The 22783-nt window shown below is 49.8% G+C and overlaps 1 protein-coding gene across 3 annotated transcripts; it reads right to left on the bottom strand.

The window, feature by feature from the left end:
• Nucleotides 1-6718: 6718 nt before the first annotated feature.
• On the bottom strand, nucleotides 6719-21348 carry Stk11ip (serine/threonine kinase 11 interacting protein). Of its 3 annotated transcripts, none has more exons than XM_048459147.3 (24): nucleotides 21037-21348; nucleotides 18505-18710; nucleotides 18240-18314; nucleotides 17882-17977; nucleotides 17491-17598; nucleotides 17282-17353; nucleotides 16090-16216; nucleotides 15600-15703; nucleotides 15393-15488; nucleotides 15193-15234; nucleotides 14866-15012; nucleotides 14583-14667; nucleotides 13746-14099; nucleotides 13389-13594; nucleotides 13017-13133; nucleotides 12709-12886; nucleotides 10449-10679; nucleotides 10232-10335; nucleotides 9744-9841; nucleotides 9471-9649; nucleotides 9166-9247; nucleotides 8948-9018; nucleotides 8226-8461; nucleotides 6719-7564 (listed from the first exon to the last, which is right to left on the bottom strand). In XM_048459147.3, exons 1-24 carry the CDS (start codon nucleotides 21095-21097, stop codon nucleotides 7415-7417), a joined length of 3225 nt encoding a protein of 1074 aa, XP_048315104.3. In that variant the 5' UTR covers nucleotides 21098-21348; the 3' UTR covers nucleotides 6719-7414. The 3 variants fall into 3 exon arrangements, with proteins under 3 accessions (XP_048315104.3, XP_085554066.2, XP_048315105.3); XM_085697940.2 differs by lacking the exon at nucleotides 21037-21348 and adding an exon at nucleotides 20937-21003; XM_048459148.3 differs by lacking the exon at nucleotides 17491-17598.
• Nucleotides 21349-22783: the final 1435 nt, after the last annotated feature.

Genomic DNA, 22783 nt, shown 5'->3' with positions numbered 1-22783 from the left:
AGTCAGACTCACTAGTACAAGTTCTGAATTCAGAAGTGAGTGATATGCACAGAGAATGCCACCTCAAAGTAAGAATGGAGTTGAAATGGTGATCAATGATGTCATTATTTCTGCTACAGAAACTGTCATGGTAGCTGATCATGGTTCTTAGCTCTCTATTCCTCCCCCAAATACTATAAAGTATACACTATTCTTTCATAAATCCCTCTCCGGTTTAAAATCACAGTTGGTTTCAACTAGGCAAGCTGGCTGATACAATCAGGACAAAGGCTCGGAATCCAGGTCAATGGCAGATCATCAGGCAGCAGTGGTGCCCACATTAGGAAGCAAGCAGAGAACGTGAGGCTGTGGCCCGAAGCACTCCGTCTACTCTCGTGATGATTGCTCTGTCTCCTCATCCCCATCCTTTATCTTTGGAACTTTTCATTATATTATACTATATTTATTCATTTGGAGGGTGGGGGACAAGACATGGTGCTTGAGTAATGGCAACCTATGGGAGCTGGTTCTCTTCCTCCACTGTGTATGTCCCAGATATTAAACTCAGATTGTCAGGCTCAGGGAAGCACCTTTACCATCTCACCAGCTCCTAGCCTTTACTCTTTAGAAAAGATTTAGATTTAGATTTTGTATGTGTGTGTATGAGTGCATTCCTTATATGTATGTATGAATAGCATGGGCATGCCTTTGGAGGTCAGAAGAGGGCACTGGATCACCTGGAACTGGTGTTATGGATGATTATGAGTCTGTGGATGCTGGAAACTGAACTCAGGTCACCTGCAAAAGCAACAAATGCTACTAATTCCTGGACCATCTCTCCAGCCCCCCACCTGCCACACACACACACACACACACACACACACACACACACACACACTTCACGTTTTTTTAAATAAAGTTTTACTTTTCTAAATGTATAGTTGGTTGAACCTGCTCAAGCATCTGCACCAGCAGCAGGGGTATCTCCACCCTTTGTGTTTCTAGTGTAAATTACTTGGACTCTGAGTCTGGCACATCCTTCACTAAGTAGCTCCAGGGGGGTTGTCCTGGCCAAGGAACCAGAAATATTCAGCCTCTCAGAGACCACCACTGGAGTGATAAACTTATAGATGGGAACTTCCTTACAGTTCGTCATACGCAGCTTTGTCAGTGGGGCTAGAATGTTGAGCTTGCCATGAACTTTGTCTGTGGCTTCTCTTCCTTTTGGCTTTACTCTCAGACTTGTTTACTAGGCCTTTGTCTTTCCTGGCCAACTTTCCAGCATCTTTCTTCTTGTCACCTGTCCTTGGGTAGCACAGTGAAGCTCAAAGAGTGTCAGCACCCTCTGCAGCTTCACTATGATGCAGGACAAAAGGCACATCCTTTACTCTTAAAGCGAACAGTCAAGACAACTTTTTGCCCTAAAATTTAAGTGGTACTTTCCAACTTACAAAGCACTGTGATATTCTCATGATCCCGCACAGCAACCTTCTACTTGACAGGTATAAAAATAAATAAATAAATAAATAAATAAATAATAAAAAAATAAGGCTCAGATGGGGTGGCGGTACACGCCTTTAATCCTAGAACTCCAGAGGTAAAGGCAAGTGAATCTTTGTGAGTTCGAGGTCAGCCTGGTCTACAAAGTGAGTTCCAGGACAGACTCCAAAGCTACACAGAGAAACCCTGTCTTGAAAAACAAAACAAAGCAAAACAAAACAAAAAAGCTCATGAAGTATAAACAGCTTGCTCAAGATTCAAGACCCAGAGGCAACACAGCCAAAGGGCCCCAGAGTTCTGGCATAGTGTCTAACATTTACCCCTAAAAATCACAGTATGCTACCCCTCCCCTACCATGTCGCAATGCCCTTATGAAACTGCTAAACCTTCCACGCCAGGTGCAAAACTGAAATGCATCACTTTCTCCCCAGGTGTATTTTTCAAGACTATCTTTGCTATTAGAGGCGACAGAGGTGAGAAGTTAAGAATAAGATCCCTGGGACCAAGTGGCCTGAGATCAGACACCAACCAGCCTTAGCCACTTGATAACTGCTTGAGCAAGTTCTTTATCACTGTTCCTGGGGCTCAGTTTCTCCAGTAGCAACAATGAGGCCGTTGAGAGGGAAAGTGGGTTTGTCTGTGAATGCCACAAAGAACAGTGACTTTGACACACGGTGGAGCTCAGGAAACATTGGCCAGTTCAATGCTGCTGTGAGTCTTCAGAGTCCTCAGCTGAGCATGTCAAAGGACAGCGTTTACACATATGAAATAAACACACGTTAGCTTATGTTAACACACAAGAGCTCTATGTTTAGGGCCATAATAAATTTGCCAATCATGCAAACCCCCCAAAGGCAGGGAGAGCCAGAATGGCTTTGACCTCCCATCAGGTAGTTTCTGACACTCTTTATTGAAAGCAACCTTTTTGTTGTTGTTGTTGTTGCTAATTTCCCAGGGATGTGAACCAGAGCTTTACACAGACTTGCTAGGAAAGCACACTCCCACTGAACTGTACCCCAACCCCAATAAACCAATCCTTGCACTGATAATCCTAAATTTAGACAGTGGGTATGGTTTCACTGAGCCCAGAGTGTCACTTAGACTCCTACCAGAATTATCCCGCTGTTTCCCAGAGCGTTGTGTTCAGGGCCAGCAGCTGCTGAGCGGGTTCGTGAACAGGCTTTTACAGGTATAGTGGCACTGAGGAAGGCGGCAGGCTCTGGAGAGGTGTTGTCATTTAATACCACGTCAACCCTGGGCATGGAGCAGGGGCTCAGTACTCGTATTTACTGGTGTTGTAAATATATGTAAATATAAACTGGTGCAGTGGTTTATCTCATGCCAGGTGCCTGGCCTTGACTTTGACCCAAATCCCTGAGGGCCATCTTTCCCAGCAGAACTTACCTTCCAGACCAGCCTTCCTGGCGTGTTTATGTCAGGACGGCATCCTGAGAGATGAATCCTTACGCTGTCATGTTCTTATGTCACCCCTGAATGAGCGGCCTGCTTGAGTTTTGTTTTGAGAAAACAGGTGGGGGAGAAGGCAAAGACAACGTACCCGCAGCACCACAGAGAGTTCCCAAAGGAAGAAAGAGGTGGGCTGGCAAAAGAACGAGATCTGGGCCAGAAAATAGGGAGGGGAGGAGACCTTTGCCCTCTCCAGCCCGCAAAACAGAAGGAGGTTCCTCCAAGGCATAAAGGGAAAAGAGTTGGGTCAGGGAATCCTGCCAAACAAATCCATATGTCCTATGGAGCCAAGTTCAGAGCCACCCATTCTCCCTATCTCCCATGCCACAGGTTGTGTATACATTTGGTTACAGTCAACAAACAAGCACTACTTTTTATTATGAAGCATCCACAGCAAGCACCATGAAGGAAAAGCCCCGTAACACAGGAGATTCAAGAGGCAGGACTAGGGCCACCTTCTTTACCTTGGGTTTGTGTGCGTGTGTGTGTGTGTGTATGTGTGTGTGTGCTGCTTTTCCTTAAGATTTATTTATTTATTATGTATACAGTATTCTCAGTATTCTGCCTGCATGTGTGCCTGCAGGCCAGAAGAGGGCACCAGATCTCATTAAAAATGACTGTGAGCCACCATGCGGTTGCTGGGAATTGAACTCAGGACCTTTGGAAGAGCAGGCAGTGCGCTTAACCTCTGAGTCATCTCTCCAGCCCTAGGACCATCTTCTTTAAGGTAACAATTAGGCAATGACCTGAAGGATATGCCACCAAGGAGCATATGAAAAGATTGGAGCCTGAATAGGATAAGCATTTCATAAGGCCTAAGAGGCAATAGGGTTTAAGAGAGACGGCAGAGATCCTATCTGTAGACGGAGGGTCCGAATGAGATCACTTTAGTAACCTGCCCCATCTTTCTCACCTGTAAAATGAAGATCTTGCAGGTAGCCATAATAATATCAAAGGAATGCTGAGTGCACAGACCAGCACAAGGTATGCCTTAAATACAGCCATTCTGCAACTCATGTTGGTTCAGACCTGTAATCCCAGGACTCAGAAGGCTGAGACAGGAGGATCTCAAGTTCACGATCTGCCAGAGTTACATAACCAAACCCTGAAAGAGAAGGGTATCTGGTTTCTTCCTGCATCCTTCCCCCACACAAAGCCGGCACCTCTGAAGAGTTCAGTAAATATCCGTGGAGCTCAAAGCAAGTGCACACATAATTATAGTAACTAATAAACTAAAGAATGTTTTCTGTGGCGGCCAGAGTAAGTCCACACTGATCAAATGACAAAAGCATAGGCCGAGGGGAAAAAAAGACATGCCCTGACTCACCCTATCTCCAGAAGTGCCTGAGATTCCTCCGAGGCACGCTGGGGAAATGTCCACTCATAAACACATGGGCAATAAGACACAAGCATCCATTCTTCCAATTACAGAGAACATTCCTAGGCTCCTGGGTGTTGTGAAGTATTATTTTAACTGGGCAAAGATGTGTTACACTTGTTCATGCTGCAGAATACTAACTATGTGAAGCTATGCTACATTTGGCGATTTTGGTTAGGCTGCATTTGTTCAATTATGTAAAGATGAGCTGCTGCTTCACTTTGCCTACCTAAGACACTCGACTGGTCTAATAAAAAGCTGAACGGCTAATAGCTAGGCAGAAGAGGGCAAAGTGGGGCTGGTGGGCAGAGAAAATAAGTAGGAGGAAAAATCTAGGCTAGAATGAAAGAAGAGAGGAGAGAAAAAGAGGAGGTGCCTGGGGCCAGCCTGGCAGCAATCAGCCAGCAGACACAGAGCAGGACACACAGAAAAAAGGAAAAATGCCCTGAGAGAAAACATAGATGAAGAAAAACAGGTTAAAAGAGTTAGCAAGAAGCGAGCCTAAGCTAGGCCGAGCACTCATAACTAATAAGAAGTCTCCATGTCATGATTTGGGAGCTGATTGATGGCCCAAAAAGAGAAAGGCTGCTACACCTGGGTGACACCTAGCAGGTAGGCTTTATATCCAGCATTCACTGAATGCACTAAGGTTTGCACGATGCTTCCAAGTACAGTCTACACCTCTGTGAAGTAGGTAGGTTATTGGTTGGTCTCAGTTCCACAATGCAGATGAGCAATCACAGGGAATTACTGTTTAGCCCACAGCTAAACAGAAAATCGTAAAACTAAGGCATAGTTCTCAACCGTGTCCTTTCCACACACACTGAACCAGCCTGGTCTACAGAGAGTTCCAGGACAATCGGGGCTACACAGAGAAACCCTGTCTCAAACAAAACAGAACAAAAAAGCAAATCCTCGTGCCAGAAGGGGTGGCACACATCTTTAATCCCAGCATTTGGAAGGCACTTGCAGGTGGATATCTGAGTTCAAGGACAGCCCGGTCTACAAAGCAAGTTCCAGGACAGCCAAACCTACACAGAGGAACCTTGCCTCAAAAATGAAAAAATAAGGGGCTGGAGAGATGGTTCAGAGGTTAAGAGCACTGACTGTTTTTCTAGAGGCCCTGAGTTCAATTCTCAGCAACCACATGGTGACTCACAGCCATCTGTAATGAGATCTAATGCCCTCTTCTGCTTGCAAGACAGACAGAACACTGAATATATAATGAATAAATAAATAAATAATGAAAAAATAAGTAAAAAAGGAGGGAGGGAGAAAGGGAGGGAGAAAGGGAGGGAAGGGAGGAAGAAAAAAGAAAAAGAAAGAAAGAAAGCATTCTCCCCTTCCCTGCTCCTTTTATGCCTTTGATGGAAGATGCAGTATGGTGGTGTGATCCTTTCAGCATCTTCTCTGCACTGCTTTTCAGGAGTCACCAGGCCCCTGTTAAGTGTTCTTCACAGCAGCCTGAGGCCAGCCAGAGGCCAGCCAATCGATAAGTGCCTGCTGCTGGTCAGGCGGGGGCGGGGGTGGGGAGGGCAGACAGAATGGACCAATTGATCTCTAGGGACAGCCAAGAGCATGTGAGGCAAGTGACTGGTGAACTATGCCCACAGCTAGCAAAGCCACAGCCCTTGGTCCTGCTTTCTGGCGAGGCGCACAGCTGAAGGGTGAAACGCCTCCTTCAGTGGTGCCGGCCTCAGGCCTGAGGAGCATCTTCCGGGTCAGAAAGCAAGCGCACCTTTTCACAAGGCTGCCAAGGCTGTCACTGTGAAACAAGACGTCCCTAGAAACTGGAAGCACAAAGAACTGGAAGCCCTTTCCCTGACTCCCTAGACCCACACTTCCTTGCACATCAGCCTAAATGCCTGATGGCAGATTCTTCTGTCCCATCTGACCATGACCCTTGTTTCTGGAAACGCACTCTGGGTCGGAGGCTGGGGAGGCCTTCCTCCGGTTCCTGCTTCCAGACAGCACAAAGTCATGAATGGAAAGGTGCCATGCTGAGAAAGTGGACTAATATTTTAGGGAAGTTTTAATTTATTTCAATTAAGAATTCAGGGCAGCTCTGAGGCAAACAGAAGTAGGTGAGATTACTTTGTGAGCCTCCGAACAGGCCTGTCTGGGTCCTCTGCAGGCGTTTCCAGAGGACAGCCTTTCCAAGAGCACTTCTCACTGGCCAGTCCCAAGACTCAGCATTCCTCCTCACCCTCATACCAGACAAGGCGCTGCCTGGGAGAATCCACCCCTAAAAATGAGCGTCTTGGTTGAGTAGCTGAACTAACTACTCCTTTTTCGGGGAGATGTGTACATAATGTGTATACATGCACTGAAATTTTCGCAACGATACAATGCTTGGTTCTATAGGTAATTTACAGAGTCAGCAATGATAGAATCTCACTTTTTATTGCAGGTCTTTATTTAAAACGTAAACTCTGGGGAGGAGGGAAGGAAATTTTGCAATTTTCCCACAACTGATGGCTCACACCATTAATCCCAGCACTTAGAAGGCAGAGGCAGGCAGATCTTTATGAGTTCAAGGCCAGCCTGGTCTATATAGCAAGTTCCAGGTCAGTCAAGGTTACACAGTGAGGCCCTGTCTCAAAAAGAACAACACAAAATCTTAAGAGACCCAACTTTTTGACAGGCAGTGATCCCATGCAAGGCCACCTGATAGGTCACAACCTGCATCCGGGACAGTAGTCCTACTTTGCTGGAGAAGGACTGGAGACAGGTCTCATAGTGCAAACAAGGTTGCTTCCAGGAAGGGATTCGGGCATAGCAGGCTTCACGGGCGACATTACTATGTACCACCACCCATCACACTTGGCATGGAAACAATTTGACTGATACCTGAGAGAAGCACTGGGAGAGACACTGTCACTGACCCCTGAGCCTGCTCTACTCTGGAGATCACCCAAAGACTAGGTCATTTCTCTGTCCTTCTCTTAAGCTGTGGGTCATCTGGGGCCTCAATAGCCAGTGGCCAGCCTCTGGGGAGGTCTGCAGCCGGGCAAGAAGACAGGCCCAGAGGTCAGAAGAAGGGACTTCTGCAGTGGAACTCCTGAGTCAGGCGAGCTCGGTGGAGACGCCTCATCGGTCGAGGTCCAGAGCCTCCTGGGTTACAGTCCGTAGTCCAATGGAGAACAGCTCTTCCCAGGGCTCCCGGATCCAGGCCAAGAGGGCTGTCAGCTGCTCCCCACACACAACACGGAGTGCCCAGAAACTCTCCAGTCGAGACACCTAGCCGTTCGAGCAGATGGCAGGGGGAGAAACAGAAGACATGCCAAGAGGCCAAGGGGGTCTTAGGCGAGGACTCACCACCCTCCTTGGTTTTAAATGCTCTTCCTTTCTTCCCCTCCCTAGGTCTATGTGACTCTGCACTAAAAGCTGACTCTGAGCCCTGATGACAGTCCAGTCAGCACTGCCTGCAGGCTCCAGAGGGCAGTGTTCACAGCCCCATCTCTAATCTTCCCTGCTGTAGGGAACGTGAGCTCTAGAGTCAGAGCTGAGCAGGTTCAACTCCTGACTCTAGCCTTGTGACCTGTGCACGTCTGCTCAGGTCTCCGAGCCTTAGTTACACCATCTGTACTACAGGACCAAAAAAGGCACCTCCTCCTCAGGCTGGAGTTGTCAAGGCCAAACAGGTGGCATACAGTGGGCGGGCTAATCACACCAACTCACACCAGCTAGGTTTCAGTCCAGGGCTCCAAGGCCAGGACATTCCCACTGCTGACTGCTGCTTTCTACACACGCTGCTCACCCAAACCCAGGTCCTCACATCCAGACTCTGCCCCCACTGGATGCCTGCCCCTCCCTCGGCACCATCCAGACTAATACCCATCCTTCCGAGATGTACTTCCACCCTGTACGCGCACGCGCGCACACACACACACCCCCCTACCTCGTCATAGAAGATAAGTCGCAGGTCCAAAGGGCTTGTGCGATACAGCTGCACAGAGCTCAGACTACTGAGTGGTTGCTGCTCCCTGACCTGCATGGCAGGAGGAGGGGCCAGCTCAGAGGCTTCCCCAGACATCACTGGGAGGGGGGACTCTGCCTGGGACCCTGCAGGGTCTTCATCTAACAGGTATAGTGTGGACAGCGTCAGCAACAGGGACACAGGGCAGGCAGTCGAGCCTACAGAGAGACAAGATGATGCCTGGAGTGAAAGGCTTCCACAGACACAGATGCCCAGGCCTAGCGTCCCAACACTGCCCTGGAGAAGAGGGATGGACCACACTAAAGAGTGGGCCACAAATCAGCACCATGCTTCCACAAACTCCAAGGACCTATACTGAGGCCTAGACTGAGGGAGCCACCGCACCAGCCACCCAAAGGCCCAGAGCCTCTAGACAGGATGAGTGGGACATATGCAGCCCATATACCCACTCTAGGAAGGCTGGATGCCACAGCTAAGGTCTCTGGACAGCTGAAGCCCTGAGGACCCCTGACCCCACCTGGAGAAGTGGGAAACGCCAACCTAACATAGGTACGCCTGCAAAGTTGAGGAGTCCAAATTCCAGAAGCTGAAAATTACGACATGGGTACTATAGAGGCAATAGGGGACAAGGCAGGGACAATATGGGTACACAAAGTAGGGAAGCATCCGCAGCACTGACTTACCTTCAGCCAGGAAGGTCCGAAGGTAGAAGAACTGAGGAACCTCTGAGGAAGTATCTTTTCCCAGCAATGGCCTGTGGAGACCACAGTAGACACAGGAAGAGGATCAGCCAGGGTAGGGTGGGCTTCAAGGAGTGGGAGTAGGTGGGGAGGTGCGGGCATGAGGATGGGGCTGTGCCTGGAGTCTGTCACCACTGAACCCTAACCTTGGGCTGACTCACCAGAGCCGATGCTGCGGGGTCACCTCCTCCTCCGTGGCACTGATGCAGTTCCTCTGGGTACGAGGCAAAGCCTGCAAAACACCTGGAGAGGGCCGGCCAGAGACAGCAACCCTCAGAGGCCTTTGCAGTCTTCTAGCCCAAGCTCTGACCCTGGCTATTCTCCATAATGTGGGACCTCAGAAACTGCTACTGCAGGGATTGAGGGAGCAGCGAGTTTCAGGACTGAGGTCTACTGGTAAGCATCAAACTGAGGAGCAGGCCCTGAAAGCTTGACCTCCGAGTCCATCCCTCCCAGCCTCTCTCACCAGTGAGCTCCTCGAGGAAGGCACGGCAATGCCTGGCATCTCGGGGCAGCAATACACAACTGCCTGTCCCAGCTGACCACTCTAGCCGAAGGCTCTGGCCTGCAAGGCCAAGCTCCATGCCACTCAGATCCTGCAGAGGAATGGCCAGGGTGGACTGGAGCCAGCTAGCAGGAGGCCCACTGTGGAGAGAACAGGGTGACCAAGATTAAGAAGTAGACAGGATGACGTTGGCAGGAGCTGATGCTGCCCCAGCTACACACCGGGCACACTCACCAGATAGCCCCTGTCACCTTCAACAGGTAAAGCCTGTGGTCAGACACAACCACAAGGCACAGAAACTCCCCCGTGTGGCCTGCTAACACCACTGGCACCTAAGGGAAGGGAAAGTCGATGAGAAACCAGAAAATAAAACCAAGGAGGCAGGTGCCAGACCAAAAGCTGCATCCCAGCCACTGTCACTACTGTGATCACCAGCCTCTCCTCACCTCTCTGTTTCTGACGCTGCGGTCTGCCCTCCCACCAGCCCCAGGACCTCTTAGCAGGCCTCCCCAGTGTCCTCTCAGTGTTTCCAACCTGTCCGCCATGCTCAGTCAAGACTATCTAAGTAACAAACTTGGCCATCACTCCCTTCCTTCGAATCTTCTGGGTAGTCCCTGGGATCCATCCCGGCTCCCTGGCAGACACAGCAGGCTGCCTCCTAGACCCCCCTGAGGACACCTGCCTCCATCCCCGCACACTGGGGGTCAGTGGGTGGCACAGACCTTGATACAGCACTGGAATTCCTCCTCAGAGTCACTGAACACCTCAACATCCAGGAAGAGCCGGAGGCGGTGGTCCACAGAACGAAGACCAGAGTGTCCCGGAGCTATGAGCGATCAGCAGGTCATCAGCCTGGCTCTTGGAGGCCACAGCTCCAGCTTACCTTCCCCCTCATGCCCACCCCCCCATACACCTCCACCTTGTTTCACCTATACTCACTTGGACTGAGGCTCCAGCTGCTACGGCCATGAGAGACGGATGCCTGAGGTGGGGTGCCATCAGATCCGCTGGGATGATCACCGTGGTTAGCAAGGTCACAGTCAGGACCAGGGAACCCAGGGGGATCTGGTGGTTTGTCTTCCGGGTTCTGTTCTCTATTAGGGATTTCCCCAGACACGGCCAAGAGAACCACATGGTCACTCCCACAGTTTGGACACACAACAGGAGATTCTGGAGTGACAGAGAGAGACCCTGTGAGCCTCCTAAGGGCACACCCCACCATGCTCGTAATGCTCCCCACCACCCTCCAGTTTACCTCAGCCCCAGTCACAGCCACCAATCCCAACATCCCACTCCCAGGCCCATCTCCAAGCATAGTCTCCAACCTATTCCTCCCCATCCCAGTGAGGGCCAACAGCCTCCTGAAATACATCCCACCTGCTGGTTCCCAGGACCTGCTCTGGCCCCTCCCGCAGCCTTGAATTAATCAAGTACAGTGCTGCTTTACCAGCAATGCTTGAAAGATCAAAATCAGATCCAGGGAGATGCAAGAGGTACCTCCCACACGCGCATGAGGATCTAGGCCCCAGGTAAAGGCAGTGTGGTGCCCTGTACCTGTAACCACAGTGTTCTGGGGAAGAGACAGATGGGTCCCTGGAGCTCACTGGTCAGGTCTAGCCAAACTAATGAATGAGCTCCAGGCCCAGAGAGAGATTATCCCCCAAAATAAGGTAAATAGTGACTGAGGAAGACACCCAGTGTCAATCTCTGGCCTTCACATGCACACACATACATATGCACACAGCTACATGAACACATACATACAACATGTGCAGACATGCAATATTATAATGATAACAACAAAGACAAAAGTCAACAGATTGGGGAAGACAAGGAGGTCCCTCGTGCCAGTTAGGTCTAGATCCCAACTAGATGGATAATCCTGGACCAGTCAGCTGATTCTGCCATTAACCACTAGATGGGTAATCATGGACCAGTCAGCAGCACTCTGAGTCTGACTACTAATATCTGTAAGAGAGAATGAAGATTACGCCTGCCTTAAGGAGCTGGCAGGATGGGTGAGCGGACACAGACAGAGGGAAGGATGTGGATAAGACGAGAGACGCTGAGGGGCTGCAACACTGCAGGTACGGGCAGCCCCGTCCTACCCATTGTGCAAATAAGAAAGGAAAAAATTAAACAACTCCCACACCCTGTCCACACTTACAAAGCTGGAGGTAATAAGAGAACCTACCATATAGGAAGGACCTTTGCTTTATGCCAGCAGCTATACTTGGTGTCTTAGTGTCAGATTTAAATCTCACAAGAAAGCTGGGCAAGGGAACACACACCTGTAATGTTAGTATTCAAGAGACCGAGGCGGGGGGACTAGCACAAATTCAAGGCCGGCTTAAGCTACACAGAAGTCTGAGGCCAGGTCCAGAGAGATTATCCCTAGCTATATGAGGCTTGGTCTCAAAACATCAAAAACTTTCAAAGAGAAACTCCACCGCAGGGGAACTGCAGAAGCCACATCACCGATGGAGGACAGCCAGGACCCAGGAAGGGCTGTGGTACTCTCCCGCACTTATATGGGTCAGACTGCTGAGCCTGATGGGGCAGGCTCACAACAGGCAAGCACACAGGGGTAGTTCTTCTGGAAAAAAAATAACTTAGTCCTGTTATGTCTGCTGCCAAGAAGTGTGGCTGATAAGAACTGTGCACTGCACACAGCTGTTAGCCAGAGTTTCCCTTCCTTCTTCAGAGCCTTCAAAGCCCTTATTGTTTGGCCCACAGTGGAGCAATCCCGAGATCAGAACATAAAGAGATGTCACAAGGTGCTGCATCCTATCAAGTAGCTCACAAGGTCGGTCAGGGAAGGACAACTTGTGCCAATCCCCAAAGTGGCTCACTCAACAGTCACTGCACAGAGGACTCATGACAGCCTGGCACTGCACTGAGGGCACATTAGGCTTTATGCCATTCCTGAAATGTTACCCCAAAGAGCCAAAAGCCGTCAAGTTATGAAAAAATAATGAGTATATTTAAGCACACTCACAAAACAGCACTCCCAACTCTGACAGGACCATTTCTGCTGTTTAACACAGCAGGCAGGCAGTTGTGTATCTCCCTGATGCCAACAGTTGCCTACTCCCCTAAGGCCCTCTTTCCTGGGGCTCCCCCTGCATACTCCTCTCAGAGACACCTTCACTGTGGTGGGGAGCTGTGTGGGCAGGGAGATCAAGGGCACAGCTGGTACCTGGGTCTTGAAACAGAGGCTTCCAGCCTTCCCCACTCTCCAGTCCCAAACTGGGTTCATCTGGCTTGAACTCAAAGCTACAACGCAGACACTGGAATCTGCCCCTCCGTGGGTCCCTGGCTTCCCCAGGCTGCTGCTCTTTCACACTGGTGAACGGGGTCAGCACAGCAAGCAGCTCCTGACAAGAGATGGGTCAGAGGCAGTTAGCTGTGAGCAGGCAGGCTACAGGTGGAACTGAATGGAGACCCCAACCCTCCAGTCCGGGACCTGCTCCCTCCACTCTTCCCACCAGCCTCTGGATCTAGCACCTGGATGGCCTCGTGGGCCTCTGGCTCCAGCACGGCATAGCGCCGCAACTTCCGGTCAGGACAAATGTAGGAAAAGCGTAGAACGAGAACCGGAGCCCCAGGGGGTGGACCTGAGCCCTGTTCAGGAGGAAAGAACACAGCAGTGGGCAGGAGACGAAACAGAACATAAGGAAAATAGTAACTCTGGCCCCACAACACTCGTGCTGACACCAAGCCCTTACACAGAATCCATCCTTTAGCCCACTCCCCAGTGACATGCAACACACCCAGAGCACTCCTTGGCTCCAAGTACTCACAAGGGAAGTGGAAAGTACCCAGCCCAGCACCTGGCACACAAACACCTCTTCCCAGGCCCCCGACCCCACAACTCACCTCAGGCCCCCGTTCTCTTGGAGACTCAGTCTCCGACTCCATCTCAGCTGCCACCAGACTCTGTAGCTCCAGCCGCTCCAGAGTCCGGGCTGCTCGGAGCTCCACCTCAAACAGGTGGGCAGAAGTGACTCGGAGAAAGCATTCCTTGCCCTGAATGCCCCCAAGCCCCTGCAGGGGACACACCAACATGGGGCGGCAGAGCTCCGCTGCAGAGAGGCCAAGAGAGAACTGAAGTGAAGAAAGGGTCCAGGTCCCTGCTCGCCCGAGACAGGCTCTACCCAGCCTGGCCTCTCTCCAGCCCTTCTGACGTCTCAATAGCACTTGTCCCCATAACCCCAGTGGTCACAAGCCTCTCACCTTCCACTTCCTTCTGTTCCTGCTCCTCTTCCTCCTCCTCCAGGTCCTCTCTCAATCCCTCTTCTCTATCTTGTTCTTCCCTCTCTTCTTCATGGAGCTCTGGTTCCACCCTGCCCTCCTCTGACATCTGTGGTGACTCCTTAGTGTCTCCAGCTTCCACTGTGGCTGGAGGGCTGCACGCAGTCTCCAGGCTCTGGGTATCCTTAGGCGTGCTAAGGGCAGGAGTCTTGGTGGTGGCAAGAGGAGAGCTCCCCAAGGTCTCCACGTGGCTCCTGTACTGCAGCCAGTCACAGCCAAATCGCTCCCGGAAGCTGTTCAAAAGCTCAAGTTCCCGGTGTTGTTGCACAAACCACCCTGGGAGGAAGGAGGACATAGAGCTGAGGCCCTACCCAGACCCTAGGTGACCTCAGCCTCTTCCATGGCTACTCTCAATAGACCTCCCCTCTGTAGTACATCCTCAGCTGTGTCCTAAGGAATGCTGTGATTAAAAGCAACCCAGACCCACACACCAAACAATTGTGAAGATTCACAAAACACGGTCGCATATTTAAGACCCTGAGATAACGTGTAAGAAAAAAACTTGTTTCACCTTACACTTTCCAAATGGTTCTGGCCATAAAATCTCTTTATTATACAATCCGTAGCACCCTATGAGATCTGCGTTTCTTAGGAGAATACTGCCTGGAAGCAAGTCCTTCTCTTCAGCCTACACTAAAAAGACTGAGGGGCTCTCCACAATAATCTATACCACCCCAAAATCAAGTTTCTCCTAACACCTACAAGGTAATTTCAAGACTACAGAGATCTGAAGGGAGTAAGCAAGGAGGGTCAACTTACCAGCTGGGGAGGGATCCAGAGTTCGGAGCTCTGGGTCTGTGTCACTGGGCTCAGAGATGCTAGGCTGCCTCACACGGACTCGGCTCTAGTTTGGACAGACAGATGAAGTTCTATAAAAGCTGGAGCTTTTAGCCTGACCATCCATGGCCACCTACATAATCTACCAGAGAGTGCCAAGTTCTAACAGGACCAAGTCTTACTGCTGCTAACCTACCAGGTACCCACAGTGCCAGTGAAGAGACCACCCAAGCCCAGGAACAAACCAATGGAAGATGCCACTTACCTTCACCTTACGAAGTGGGGCCTGGGCCACAATGCCCCCTGAGGAGAGGCTATCACTCAACTCAGGGCCACCTGAGGTTTCAGTGGTGCTCCCCACTGGCCAGGATGAAGGTTGGACCACGGGACCAAGCCCTGAAGATTCTGAAGTCTGGTATGTGACAACAGGAAGGAGGTCAGAACCAAGGGGGCACCTCTGCCTGCTTGAGCTAACCAGAGAAGAACCCTACTTTCCACTGACCAGGAAAACCTTTCCTACCCCATCTCCCCACTACCTTTCCCCTGAAGTCATCCCATGAGTCCTCCCTCATCCCACCCCCACCAGGCTAACCTGAAGATCCTTCAGTGACAAAACCTCGCCATCAAGCAAGAACTGAGCAAGAGAAAGGAGAGAGCGGGGCTTGAGGCGGGGCCCATGAGCAATGACTCCTCCAGGTATCAACAGCACCAGAGGATGACTAGGTCTTTAGTCTCTCCCTCAGGGACAGCAAGGGGGTGAAGTCACAGGACAGACACTAGATAATCACTCACGCCATGAGCAGCATCTCTGGCCCGAAGTGACAAGTACTGAGCAGTGGCTGCACGGTGTGCCGGGTGGAACGACAAAGGGTTACCTTCCAGGTAGAGCTGCAGGGCAGAGAGACTGGGTAGGCCAGAGATCAGATCCTCCTCATTTGAATGCACAAGGAGACCCAGACCTGAAGGTGGCTCCCAGGCCCATAAGGAACTCATTCTCACCTTACGGAGCTCAGTCAGCAGCCACAGTGGTGACAGCTCTGTGTGTCTTTCTAGAAGATTATAGGCCACATCGAGGTGCCTCAGGTTCCTCAGCTGTTCCAGGCCTAGTGCAGAGGAGAGAAAGAAGAGGCCTTTGGAGGCACGCTGGAGACAGAGGTAGAAGGACAACTCTTTGCACCACAGTCCTACCTCTAAGTCTTCACGGGGCTCTAGATCAGCAGTTCTCAACCTGGGGGTCACATATCAGATATCCTGTATATCAGATATTTCTATTACAATTCATAACCATAGTAAAATTACAGTTATGAAGCAGCAATGAAATAATTTTATGGTTGGGGGTCACCACAACATGAGGAACTGTGTTAAAGGGCTGCAGTGTTGGGAAGGTTGAGAACCACTGATCTAGATGATGTGGTCTATGGCCAACCTGAGCCACACCCGTCCAATCCCTTTCCAGACTGACCCCACCCTACACACATTTTCTGCTTACCCTGAAGGCTCTGAAGCTCATTGGCTCGTAGTATCAAAATCCTCAGGGCCGCCCCTGAAGGTCCTACTCTTGGCACCAAGTGCAGGTGGTTATAGGAAATGTCCAAATGGTACAGCTCGGATAAATCCTGGCAGTGGGTGAGGAGACAAAGGTTCTCGATTTGACAAAGCTCTAGGCAGGGTCTTCTGTGCCATCTTCCCAAATCTACCCTGACCTGTAGAAGCTGCAGGCTCAACAACAAGCCAATTCCTCTGCTCTGCACTGAAAGAGCTGGACAGACATGAGCACGTTCCTAACAGTTCCAGGCTACTCCCTGATGGTGACTCCAACCTACCAAGTTCCTGAAGAAGACAAGGCTCTGAGGAGCACTCAAAGCAACCAAAGAGATTCGGTCTGTTTCAGCCACCACCTGAAGAAAGGGCCAGTCTCTGGGGGACAAGAGGGACCTAGCCAGTCAGTGCAGTCAGTGAGAAGCCCAGGTGCACTTCATGGGGACCCACAGTTACTTCCTGACTTGTAAATCCCCAGGTCTCTGAGTGCAAAGATGGCCCCCATGCTGTTCTCTACTCCTTCATTCCCCATTCAGCAGTTCACTTTGAACCCTCTTTCCTGCTTTAAGACTTTGAAGCATAACCTTACCATTTTAACAAGTACTCAGCCTTATTATTATTACTCTTAATTACTATTATTATGATGATGATGATGGTTTTTTGAGACAGGGTTTCTCTGTGTATACCTGGCTGCCTGAAACTCACTCTGTACACCAGGCTGACCTTGAACTCAGAGATCCACCTGCCTCTGCTTCCCAAGTGCTGGGATTAAAGGCAGCCTTATTTACTTTTAATGGAGGTCAGAAAAGACACAGGTAAAAGTTTGTCATCATCATAAAATCTACCACTTCTGAGCCACACCTAGGCTGTAACATAGGGTACTCTTCACAAGAACTCCTGTGAGCTCCACTTTACAAGTGAGCAAACCAAGAAGCTAAGCAATTTGCCCCAAGTCATCAGGTGTTCTAAGCTGAGATCACAACTGCCTTGCATGCTCGGGAGAAACCCACACTCAGTGCTGACTCTCAGGATGTGGTTCCACCTGGGACCAAGAGCAATGTGGCGTGCAAGCTAATCTGGGAGTGGTGAGGGCAGAGCCATCCAAGGCACAAGTCCACCAGCACCTGGCAGCTCACACTCACCATCAGGAAGCCTTTGCAGTCCTGGATATGATTGTGGCTCAGGTTGAGGAAGCGAAGAGCTGACAGGAGACGCTGGAGGGGACAGGAAAAAGACGCACAGAAAGGTTCTTCACAAGAATCCCTGTCAAACAGCTGGCATTCTTCCCGAAGGATCCATCCTTTCCCTCCCCAAAGGCTCCTTCCCTGGGCAGGGGGAGGGAGGCACTCACCAAGGAGCTGTCTAAGTGGGTGAGAGTGTTGTAGCTGAAGTCCGCAGAAAGCAAAGCTAGCCAGGGAAGGGCAGAGCACAGGTCGCCACCACAGGCTGACAAGAGCTCCTGGGTAGGGGACAGGCACACCTACTACTTCATTCTCAACCTCCTCCCCGCGCATGCTCTAGCATCCTGTCCATCATTCACATATACCAGGTCTCCCTGGGAGCAGACTACGGGGACCACAGGGAGACAGACACTAGACTATATAGCTTGGTATGACTGTAAATACACAGACAGGTGTAGAGCGCTATGGGGTCACAATGGACAGGGGAAGAAAACTGGGAGAAACTATAATGCTTGGCCTTCTGCATTTCTCAGGACAAGGAACCACCCCTCACACTCTTACCTCTAGTGCCTGGATGCTCCTGCTACAAACCAGAGACTCCAGCTGTGAGTAGATGCTACGGAGGCCACGCAGGCTGTGGATGGGGACTCCTCGAAGCTGGTGCAAGGGAAGAAAGGAAGGAGGTAAGCAAAGCTTCAAAGAAGACAAAGGCCTCGTCCCCACCTTTTCTGATGGGAAGGAGGGAAAGGAGGGCCAAGCCCGGCTATGGATCAGGGAAATGCTAAAGGAAAAGACCTCACTGAAGGGCAACGGCACATTCAACCTGACCGCCCACCAAGAGCCTCTCTCTCTAGCCTCACACCCACGAGGCTGCTTTGCACTAGGTTCTGCCCACCCATATGCTCCAATACTCCCTCACCTCCAGCTGCCGAACAGACTTGAAGGGGAAAATCTTGATGGGCCCTGGAAGGCCAACACCAGGGCTGTGGACCAGCTGAAAAAGGAACATTCAGGTTACTGAGGCAAGATAGTCTCCAGTCAGCACCATTTTCTCAGCACAACCACCCACATCACTGACGTCATCTGGATTCCAGCCTCCCAGCCTTCTCACACCCTATTCATCCCCTGCCACCACCATCCCCTAAAGCTCTCTGCAAATCCTGTCCCCTTGCTCCTCCAAGGACCTTGAGTGAAAGCGTTTTCTGCAGCACATCGAAGAGGAACTGAAGCTGGTGGATGATGGGTGAGTCGGCAGGATGGGAGGGAAGAGCCACAAAGCCTGTCTGGCCAGGGCCCCATGGCCCCAGGTACAGTTCAAACACTCTGTTCAGTTGTTGCAGTGTGCCTGTTAGCAGGCTCAGTGTGCTACAGCCAGAGAGAACTGTGTCCCCTGCAGGAAGAAGGGCAGACAGGAAAGAGGAGAAAATGAAACGTCTTTTTTTGTGGGACCCGAAAATATACCCACCCTCATCCGTACGGAAGATACTCCACTGCGAGATCAAACTTTCTACCCCCTTCCAGCTCAGAAGTCTTCTACAGTTCCCCATCTTAAAAACAAACAAACAAAATCCTAGTTTTCAACCTGATACAGAAACTGCTTCACTCTAAAGGACTTTTCCAAATTCTTTTGCTTTCCACTCAAAAGAGCCTAGGCTACTTACAGTATTGGAAATACAGCCCACTTGATCCACAACTCTCTCATTTTGATACATTCCCTTTTATTGCCAAACTGAAGATCAACGCCACCCAGAGAGCCTTCTCAAAGTAAGACCTCTGGGAGCTGGGGAGATGACTCGGTCAGTAAAGTACTTGCTGAGAAAGCATAACCTGAATTTGATCCCCATCAACTCCCCTGATGGCACAAACTGAAGAGACAGACATAGAAAGATCCCTGGGCTCAATGGCTAGTCAGCCTACTTAATCAGCAAGTCCAGGTCTCAGTGAGAGTTGGTGTCACAAAGAACAAGGAAGACAGCTCCTGAAGAAGGACACCTCTGGCTGCCCTCTGGCCTTGACACAGGGCGCCCCCCCCCCCACAAAATAAAAATATTTAGAGGTGTACCCACTCATCACTCCATCTGGAGAGGACAGTTACACACTAGATGTAAAGAAATGTTTTAAAATATAGTCTGAAACCAGGTGTGCTGGTGCACATCTTTAGTCCCAGAACTAGAGACAGAGGCAGGTGGATCTCTGAATTCCAGACTCATGGTGAGACCCTATCTCAAAGACAGAGAGAGAGAAAGAGAAAGAGAGAGAGAGAGAGAGAGAGAGAGAGAGAGAGAGAGAGAGAAATCAAGAAGTCAAAGAATATTGCAGGTGTAGTCACACATCTATAATTCCAGCAGATAAGACACTAAATCAGAATGATCATAATGTCAAGGCCAGCCTGGGATACAGAGAGATAGCAGAGAGAACTTCTAAACCCTTTACTCAGCTTCCCCCACATTTATACTTCTATAATGCTAGTACAATGAGCAAAACCAGAAAATCGGTGTTGGGATCACGGTTTCAGTATTCAGTTCTATGCTGTTTGTGAAGATGTTGACAACTACCACCATAATCAAGACACAAAACTATTCCAACCCCATAATCACATTCATGCACTCTATGATTCCCAGCCTGGGAGACACGTCAAATTTTTACAGAATAATAAATCTTACAACCTTGAATAGATTTTCTATGTACTTGACAATGAACCGAGTATAGACAGAGACATGATTCAAGGAGTCTCTCAGAAGTCTAGAAAAGGCATGGCATGGGAGTTATTACTGACACAAGCCAGAAAATGAAATTGCTACCAAGAGAGTCCACAGTCCCATCATGGGAGTATAGAGATAGAGGACACTGATGTTAACGAGGTAACACATGCCAAATGACTCTGCTGCCTCATCTAAATTTCATCATTATTTCCCCCAAAGAACTATTAACCCCACCTTACAGACAGGAAAACTGAGGCTCAGAGGAGAATCTCTCCTTTTCTTGTGATGCTAGGGACTGAAGTCAAAGTTTTGTCCCTGCTAAGTGCATGCTCCCCTGCTGAGCTATATCCCAGCCCTCCAAGAATCATCTTGATTGTGATCATCCAGCTGATAATTAATACACCTTTGATATCAAATCAAAGCCTGTTTCTATCACTGATGCCAACCATGTCACAAATAATATTGTGCGAGCTTCACCATGCCCAGGAACTGAGGGAAGCAACTGCAGTAACATTCTATCTCTTTGGAACATTTATTATGTATGCATGCACTCCACTAAATAAGCTAACTGAACTGTTGATATCTTTGCGTACAACCGCTATGATAACCTACCCGCGAAGACTACTGAGTGAGGCTCTAAAAACTTAGCCACGTCTGAAAGAGGGTTGGGACTCACCTATGTGGGTCTCACACCCAATTTCGGGTGTTTGAGGTGCTATACTTGGTGGCTTTCTCTACAAGTGATTACGTTATTGTCTCGAAGTGTTTCATCTAGTAATGATCCCTTCCCTCTGCAGAGGTAAGTGGTGCGAGTAATGGCTAGTAACAATTCAGACTTTCAAAGACAGGGCTGTAACCAACGCGTCACGAGGAACACACCCCAGGAGAATAGAGAAATGAGAAGTCTCTCACACCTCGTGACCCCGCCGGCAGTGACTCAGTGAGTCCGGCGTTTCTGGAAGGCATGGAACACACGCACGGCGTCCAACCCAGATAAGCCGGAAGTTCACTCACCCGAATCCCGCAACAGCCCGGCGAGCTTACACACTACTGAATCCCGCGGAGCGGTCGTCATAGCCACAGGACGCTGGGGGCGGAGCCTTGGAAAAGGGGGAAGCGGAAGAGCCTCAGGTGGGCGGTGGCGACAAAAACCCAGAGTTTTCGCGCAAATGGAGCTGTCGCGTAATGGAAAAAGCAAGGAGCAGCTACAAAGAACGTCCTCTCGGACCCCCTTTCCACGAACACAGGGCCTCGGGAGCCCATGGATTCGCGCGGTCGGCACTCCAACCACTTTTGCTGCCAGATGCCTTCATGACAGGAAGTCCCGCCCCGGAAGGCAGAGTAACTACCGGAAAGCCCGCCTCTTCTACCGGAAGCCGCGCCCTGGACTGGCTGATGTGTCCGCGGGATCCTGAGGATCTGGAGTTGAGCCCCCAAGCTGGGCCCCTGGCTCCAGCTTGTCTCCGGCGGCCCCTTCAGTGGAGGGCGAAACCTGACTCCATGTTTGCAGACTGGGCGGGGAAGCAAAGTTTGGAAAACTTTGGTACTTTTTTTTTTTTTTTTTTAGTAGTAAGGAAAAAACCTCATCAAAAACAAATACTAGTTTTCCAGTTAAACAGCCCTCTCCTTGCGAAGTTCTTCAGTGTCAGTCAGGGAGGACTGAAACCCTCAGGGATGTCCTCTCTCCATTCCCCTTTACTGTCGTAATCCTCAATCTCTAGAATTATTATTTTTCCTTAAGGTTTAGCACAGTCTCAGATTGGCCTCTAGTCTTTGACTCGGCCCTCTGGAGGCAAAAGCAGGAAGATCTCGATGAGTTTGAGGCCAACCTGTTACACATAGTGAGCTCCAGGTCATCTAGGGCTAGATAGTGAGACCCTGTCTCAAAAATCAGACACAGGTAATAAACCGCCTGAACCCAGTTCTTTCTTCCCTTTCTCTCTCTCTTTCTCTTTCCCTCCCTCTCTTTCTCTCTTTATTCCTCTCTCCCCCACCCCTTTATTTTTTAACTGTGCTTACAACTCAGCACACCCAAAGCAAAAGTAGTTTTCTTAGGTTTGAAAATAAAATATATTCACAGAGGTTAAGTTATTTACCTGTGAAGGACATTCAATGAGTAACAAAAGCAAGTCTGTCAAGTTTTCTAGCTTCCAAATTGCCATTGTAACTTTTACCCTGGCTCTTGGTCTGGCAATTGACATCAGCTACTGGACTACATTAGGAAAACATTCTAGACGGAATAGCTAGGACTTGGAAGGGGAATGTCTTTTACAAAGCACCCTTTTCCACTACAAAAAAAAAAAAAGTAAAATGAATTGTAGGACTGAAGAGATGGCTCAGTGGTTAAGTGGTCGTTCTTCCAGAGGACCAGGATTCAATTCCTGGCACCTCGGTGGCAGCTGGCAATCATCTGTAACTCCAGTTCCAGGGGGTCCAATGCCCTCTTCTACCCTCCATGGACTCTGCACAAACATGGTGTGCAGACATACATTCAGCTAAACATTCACGGAACATTTGTAATTTTTTTAATGGAAAGGCTAGTTAAAAATGTGATTAGGATCAGTCATCTTTATCTCAAGTGGTCAAATTTGGGGCAGGAGGCATAACTCAGTGGCAGAAGGCTTCTCTAGCCTTCAGAAACTTCCTAGATACACTCTCATGGGTCCAGTACATTTTGTGCAATTAATAATCATGTAACATGAGAATTAACAGTCCCTATTTATTGATCACCTGAAACTAGCTACGGGGGAGGAGGAACTCT

Source organism: Myodes glareolus, chromosome 1 (assembly GCF_982192425.1).
Source record: "Myodes glareolus chromosome 1, mMyoGla1.1, whole genome shotgun sequence".
NCBI lineage: Eukaryota > Metazoa > Chordata > Mammalia > Rodentia > Cricetidae > Myodes > Myodes glareolus.
Note: the sequence above shows the minus strand (reverse complement) of the source record. Positions and strands in the feature narration are given on the sequence as shown.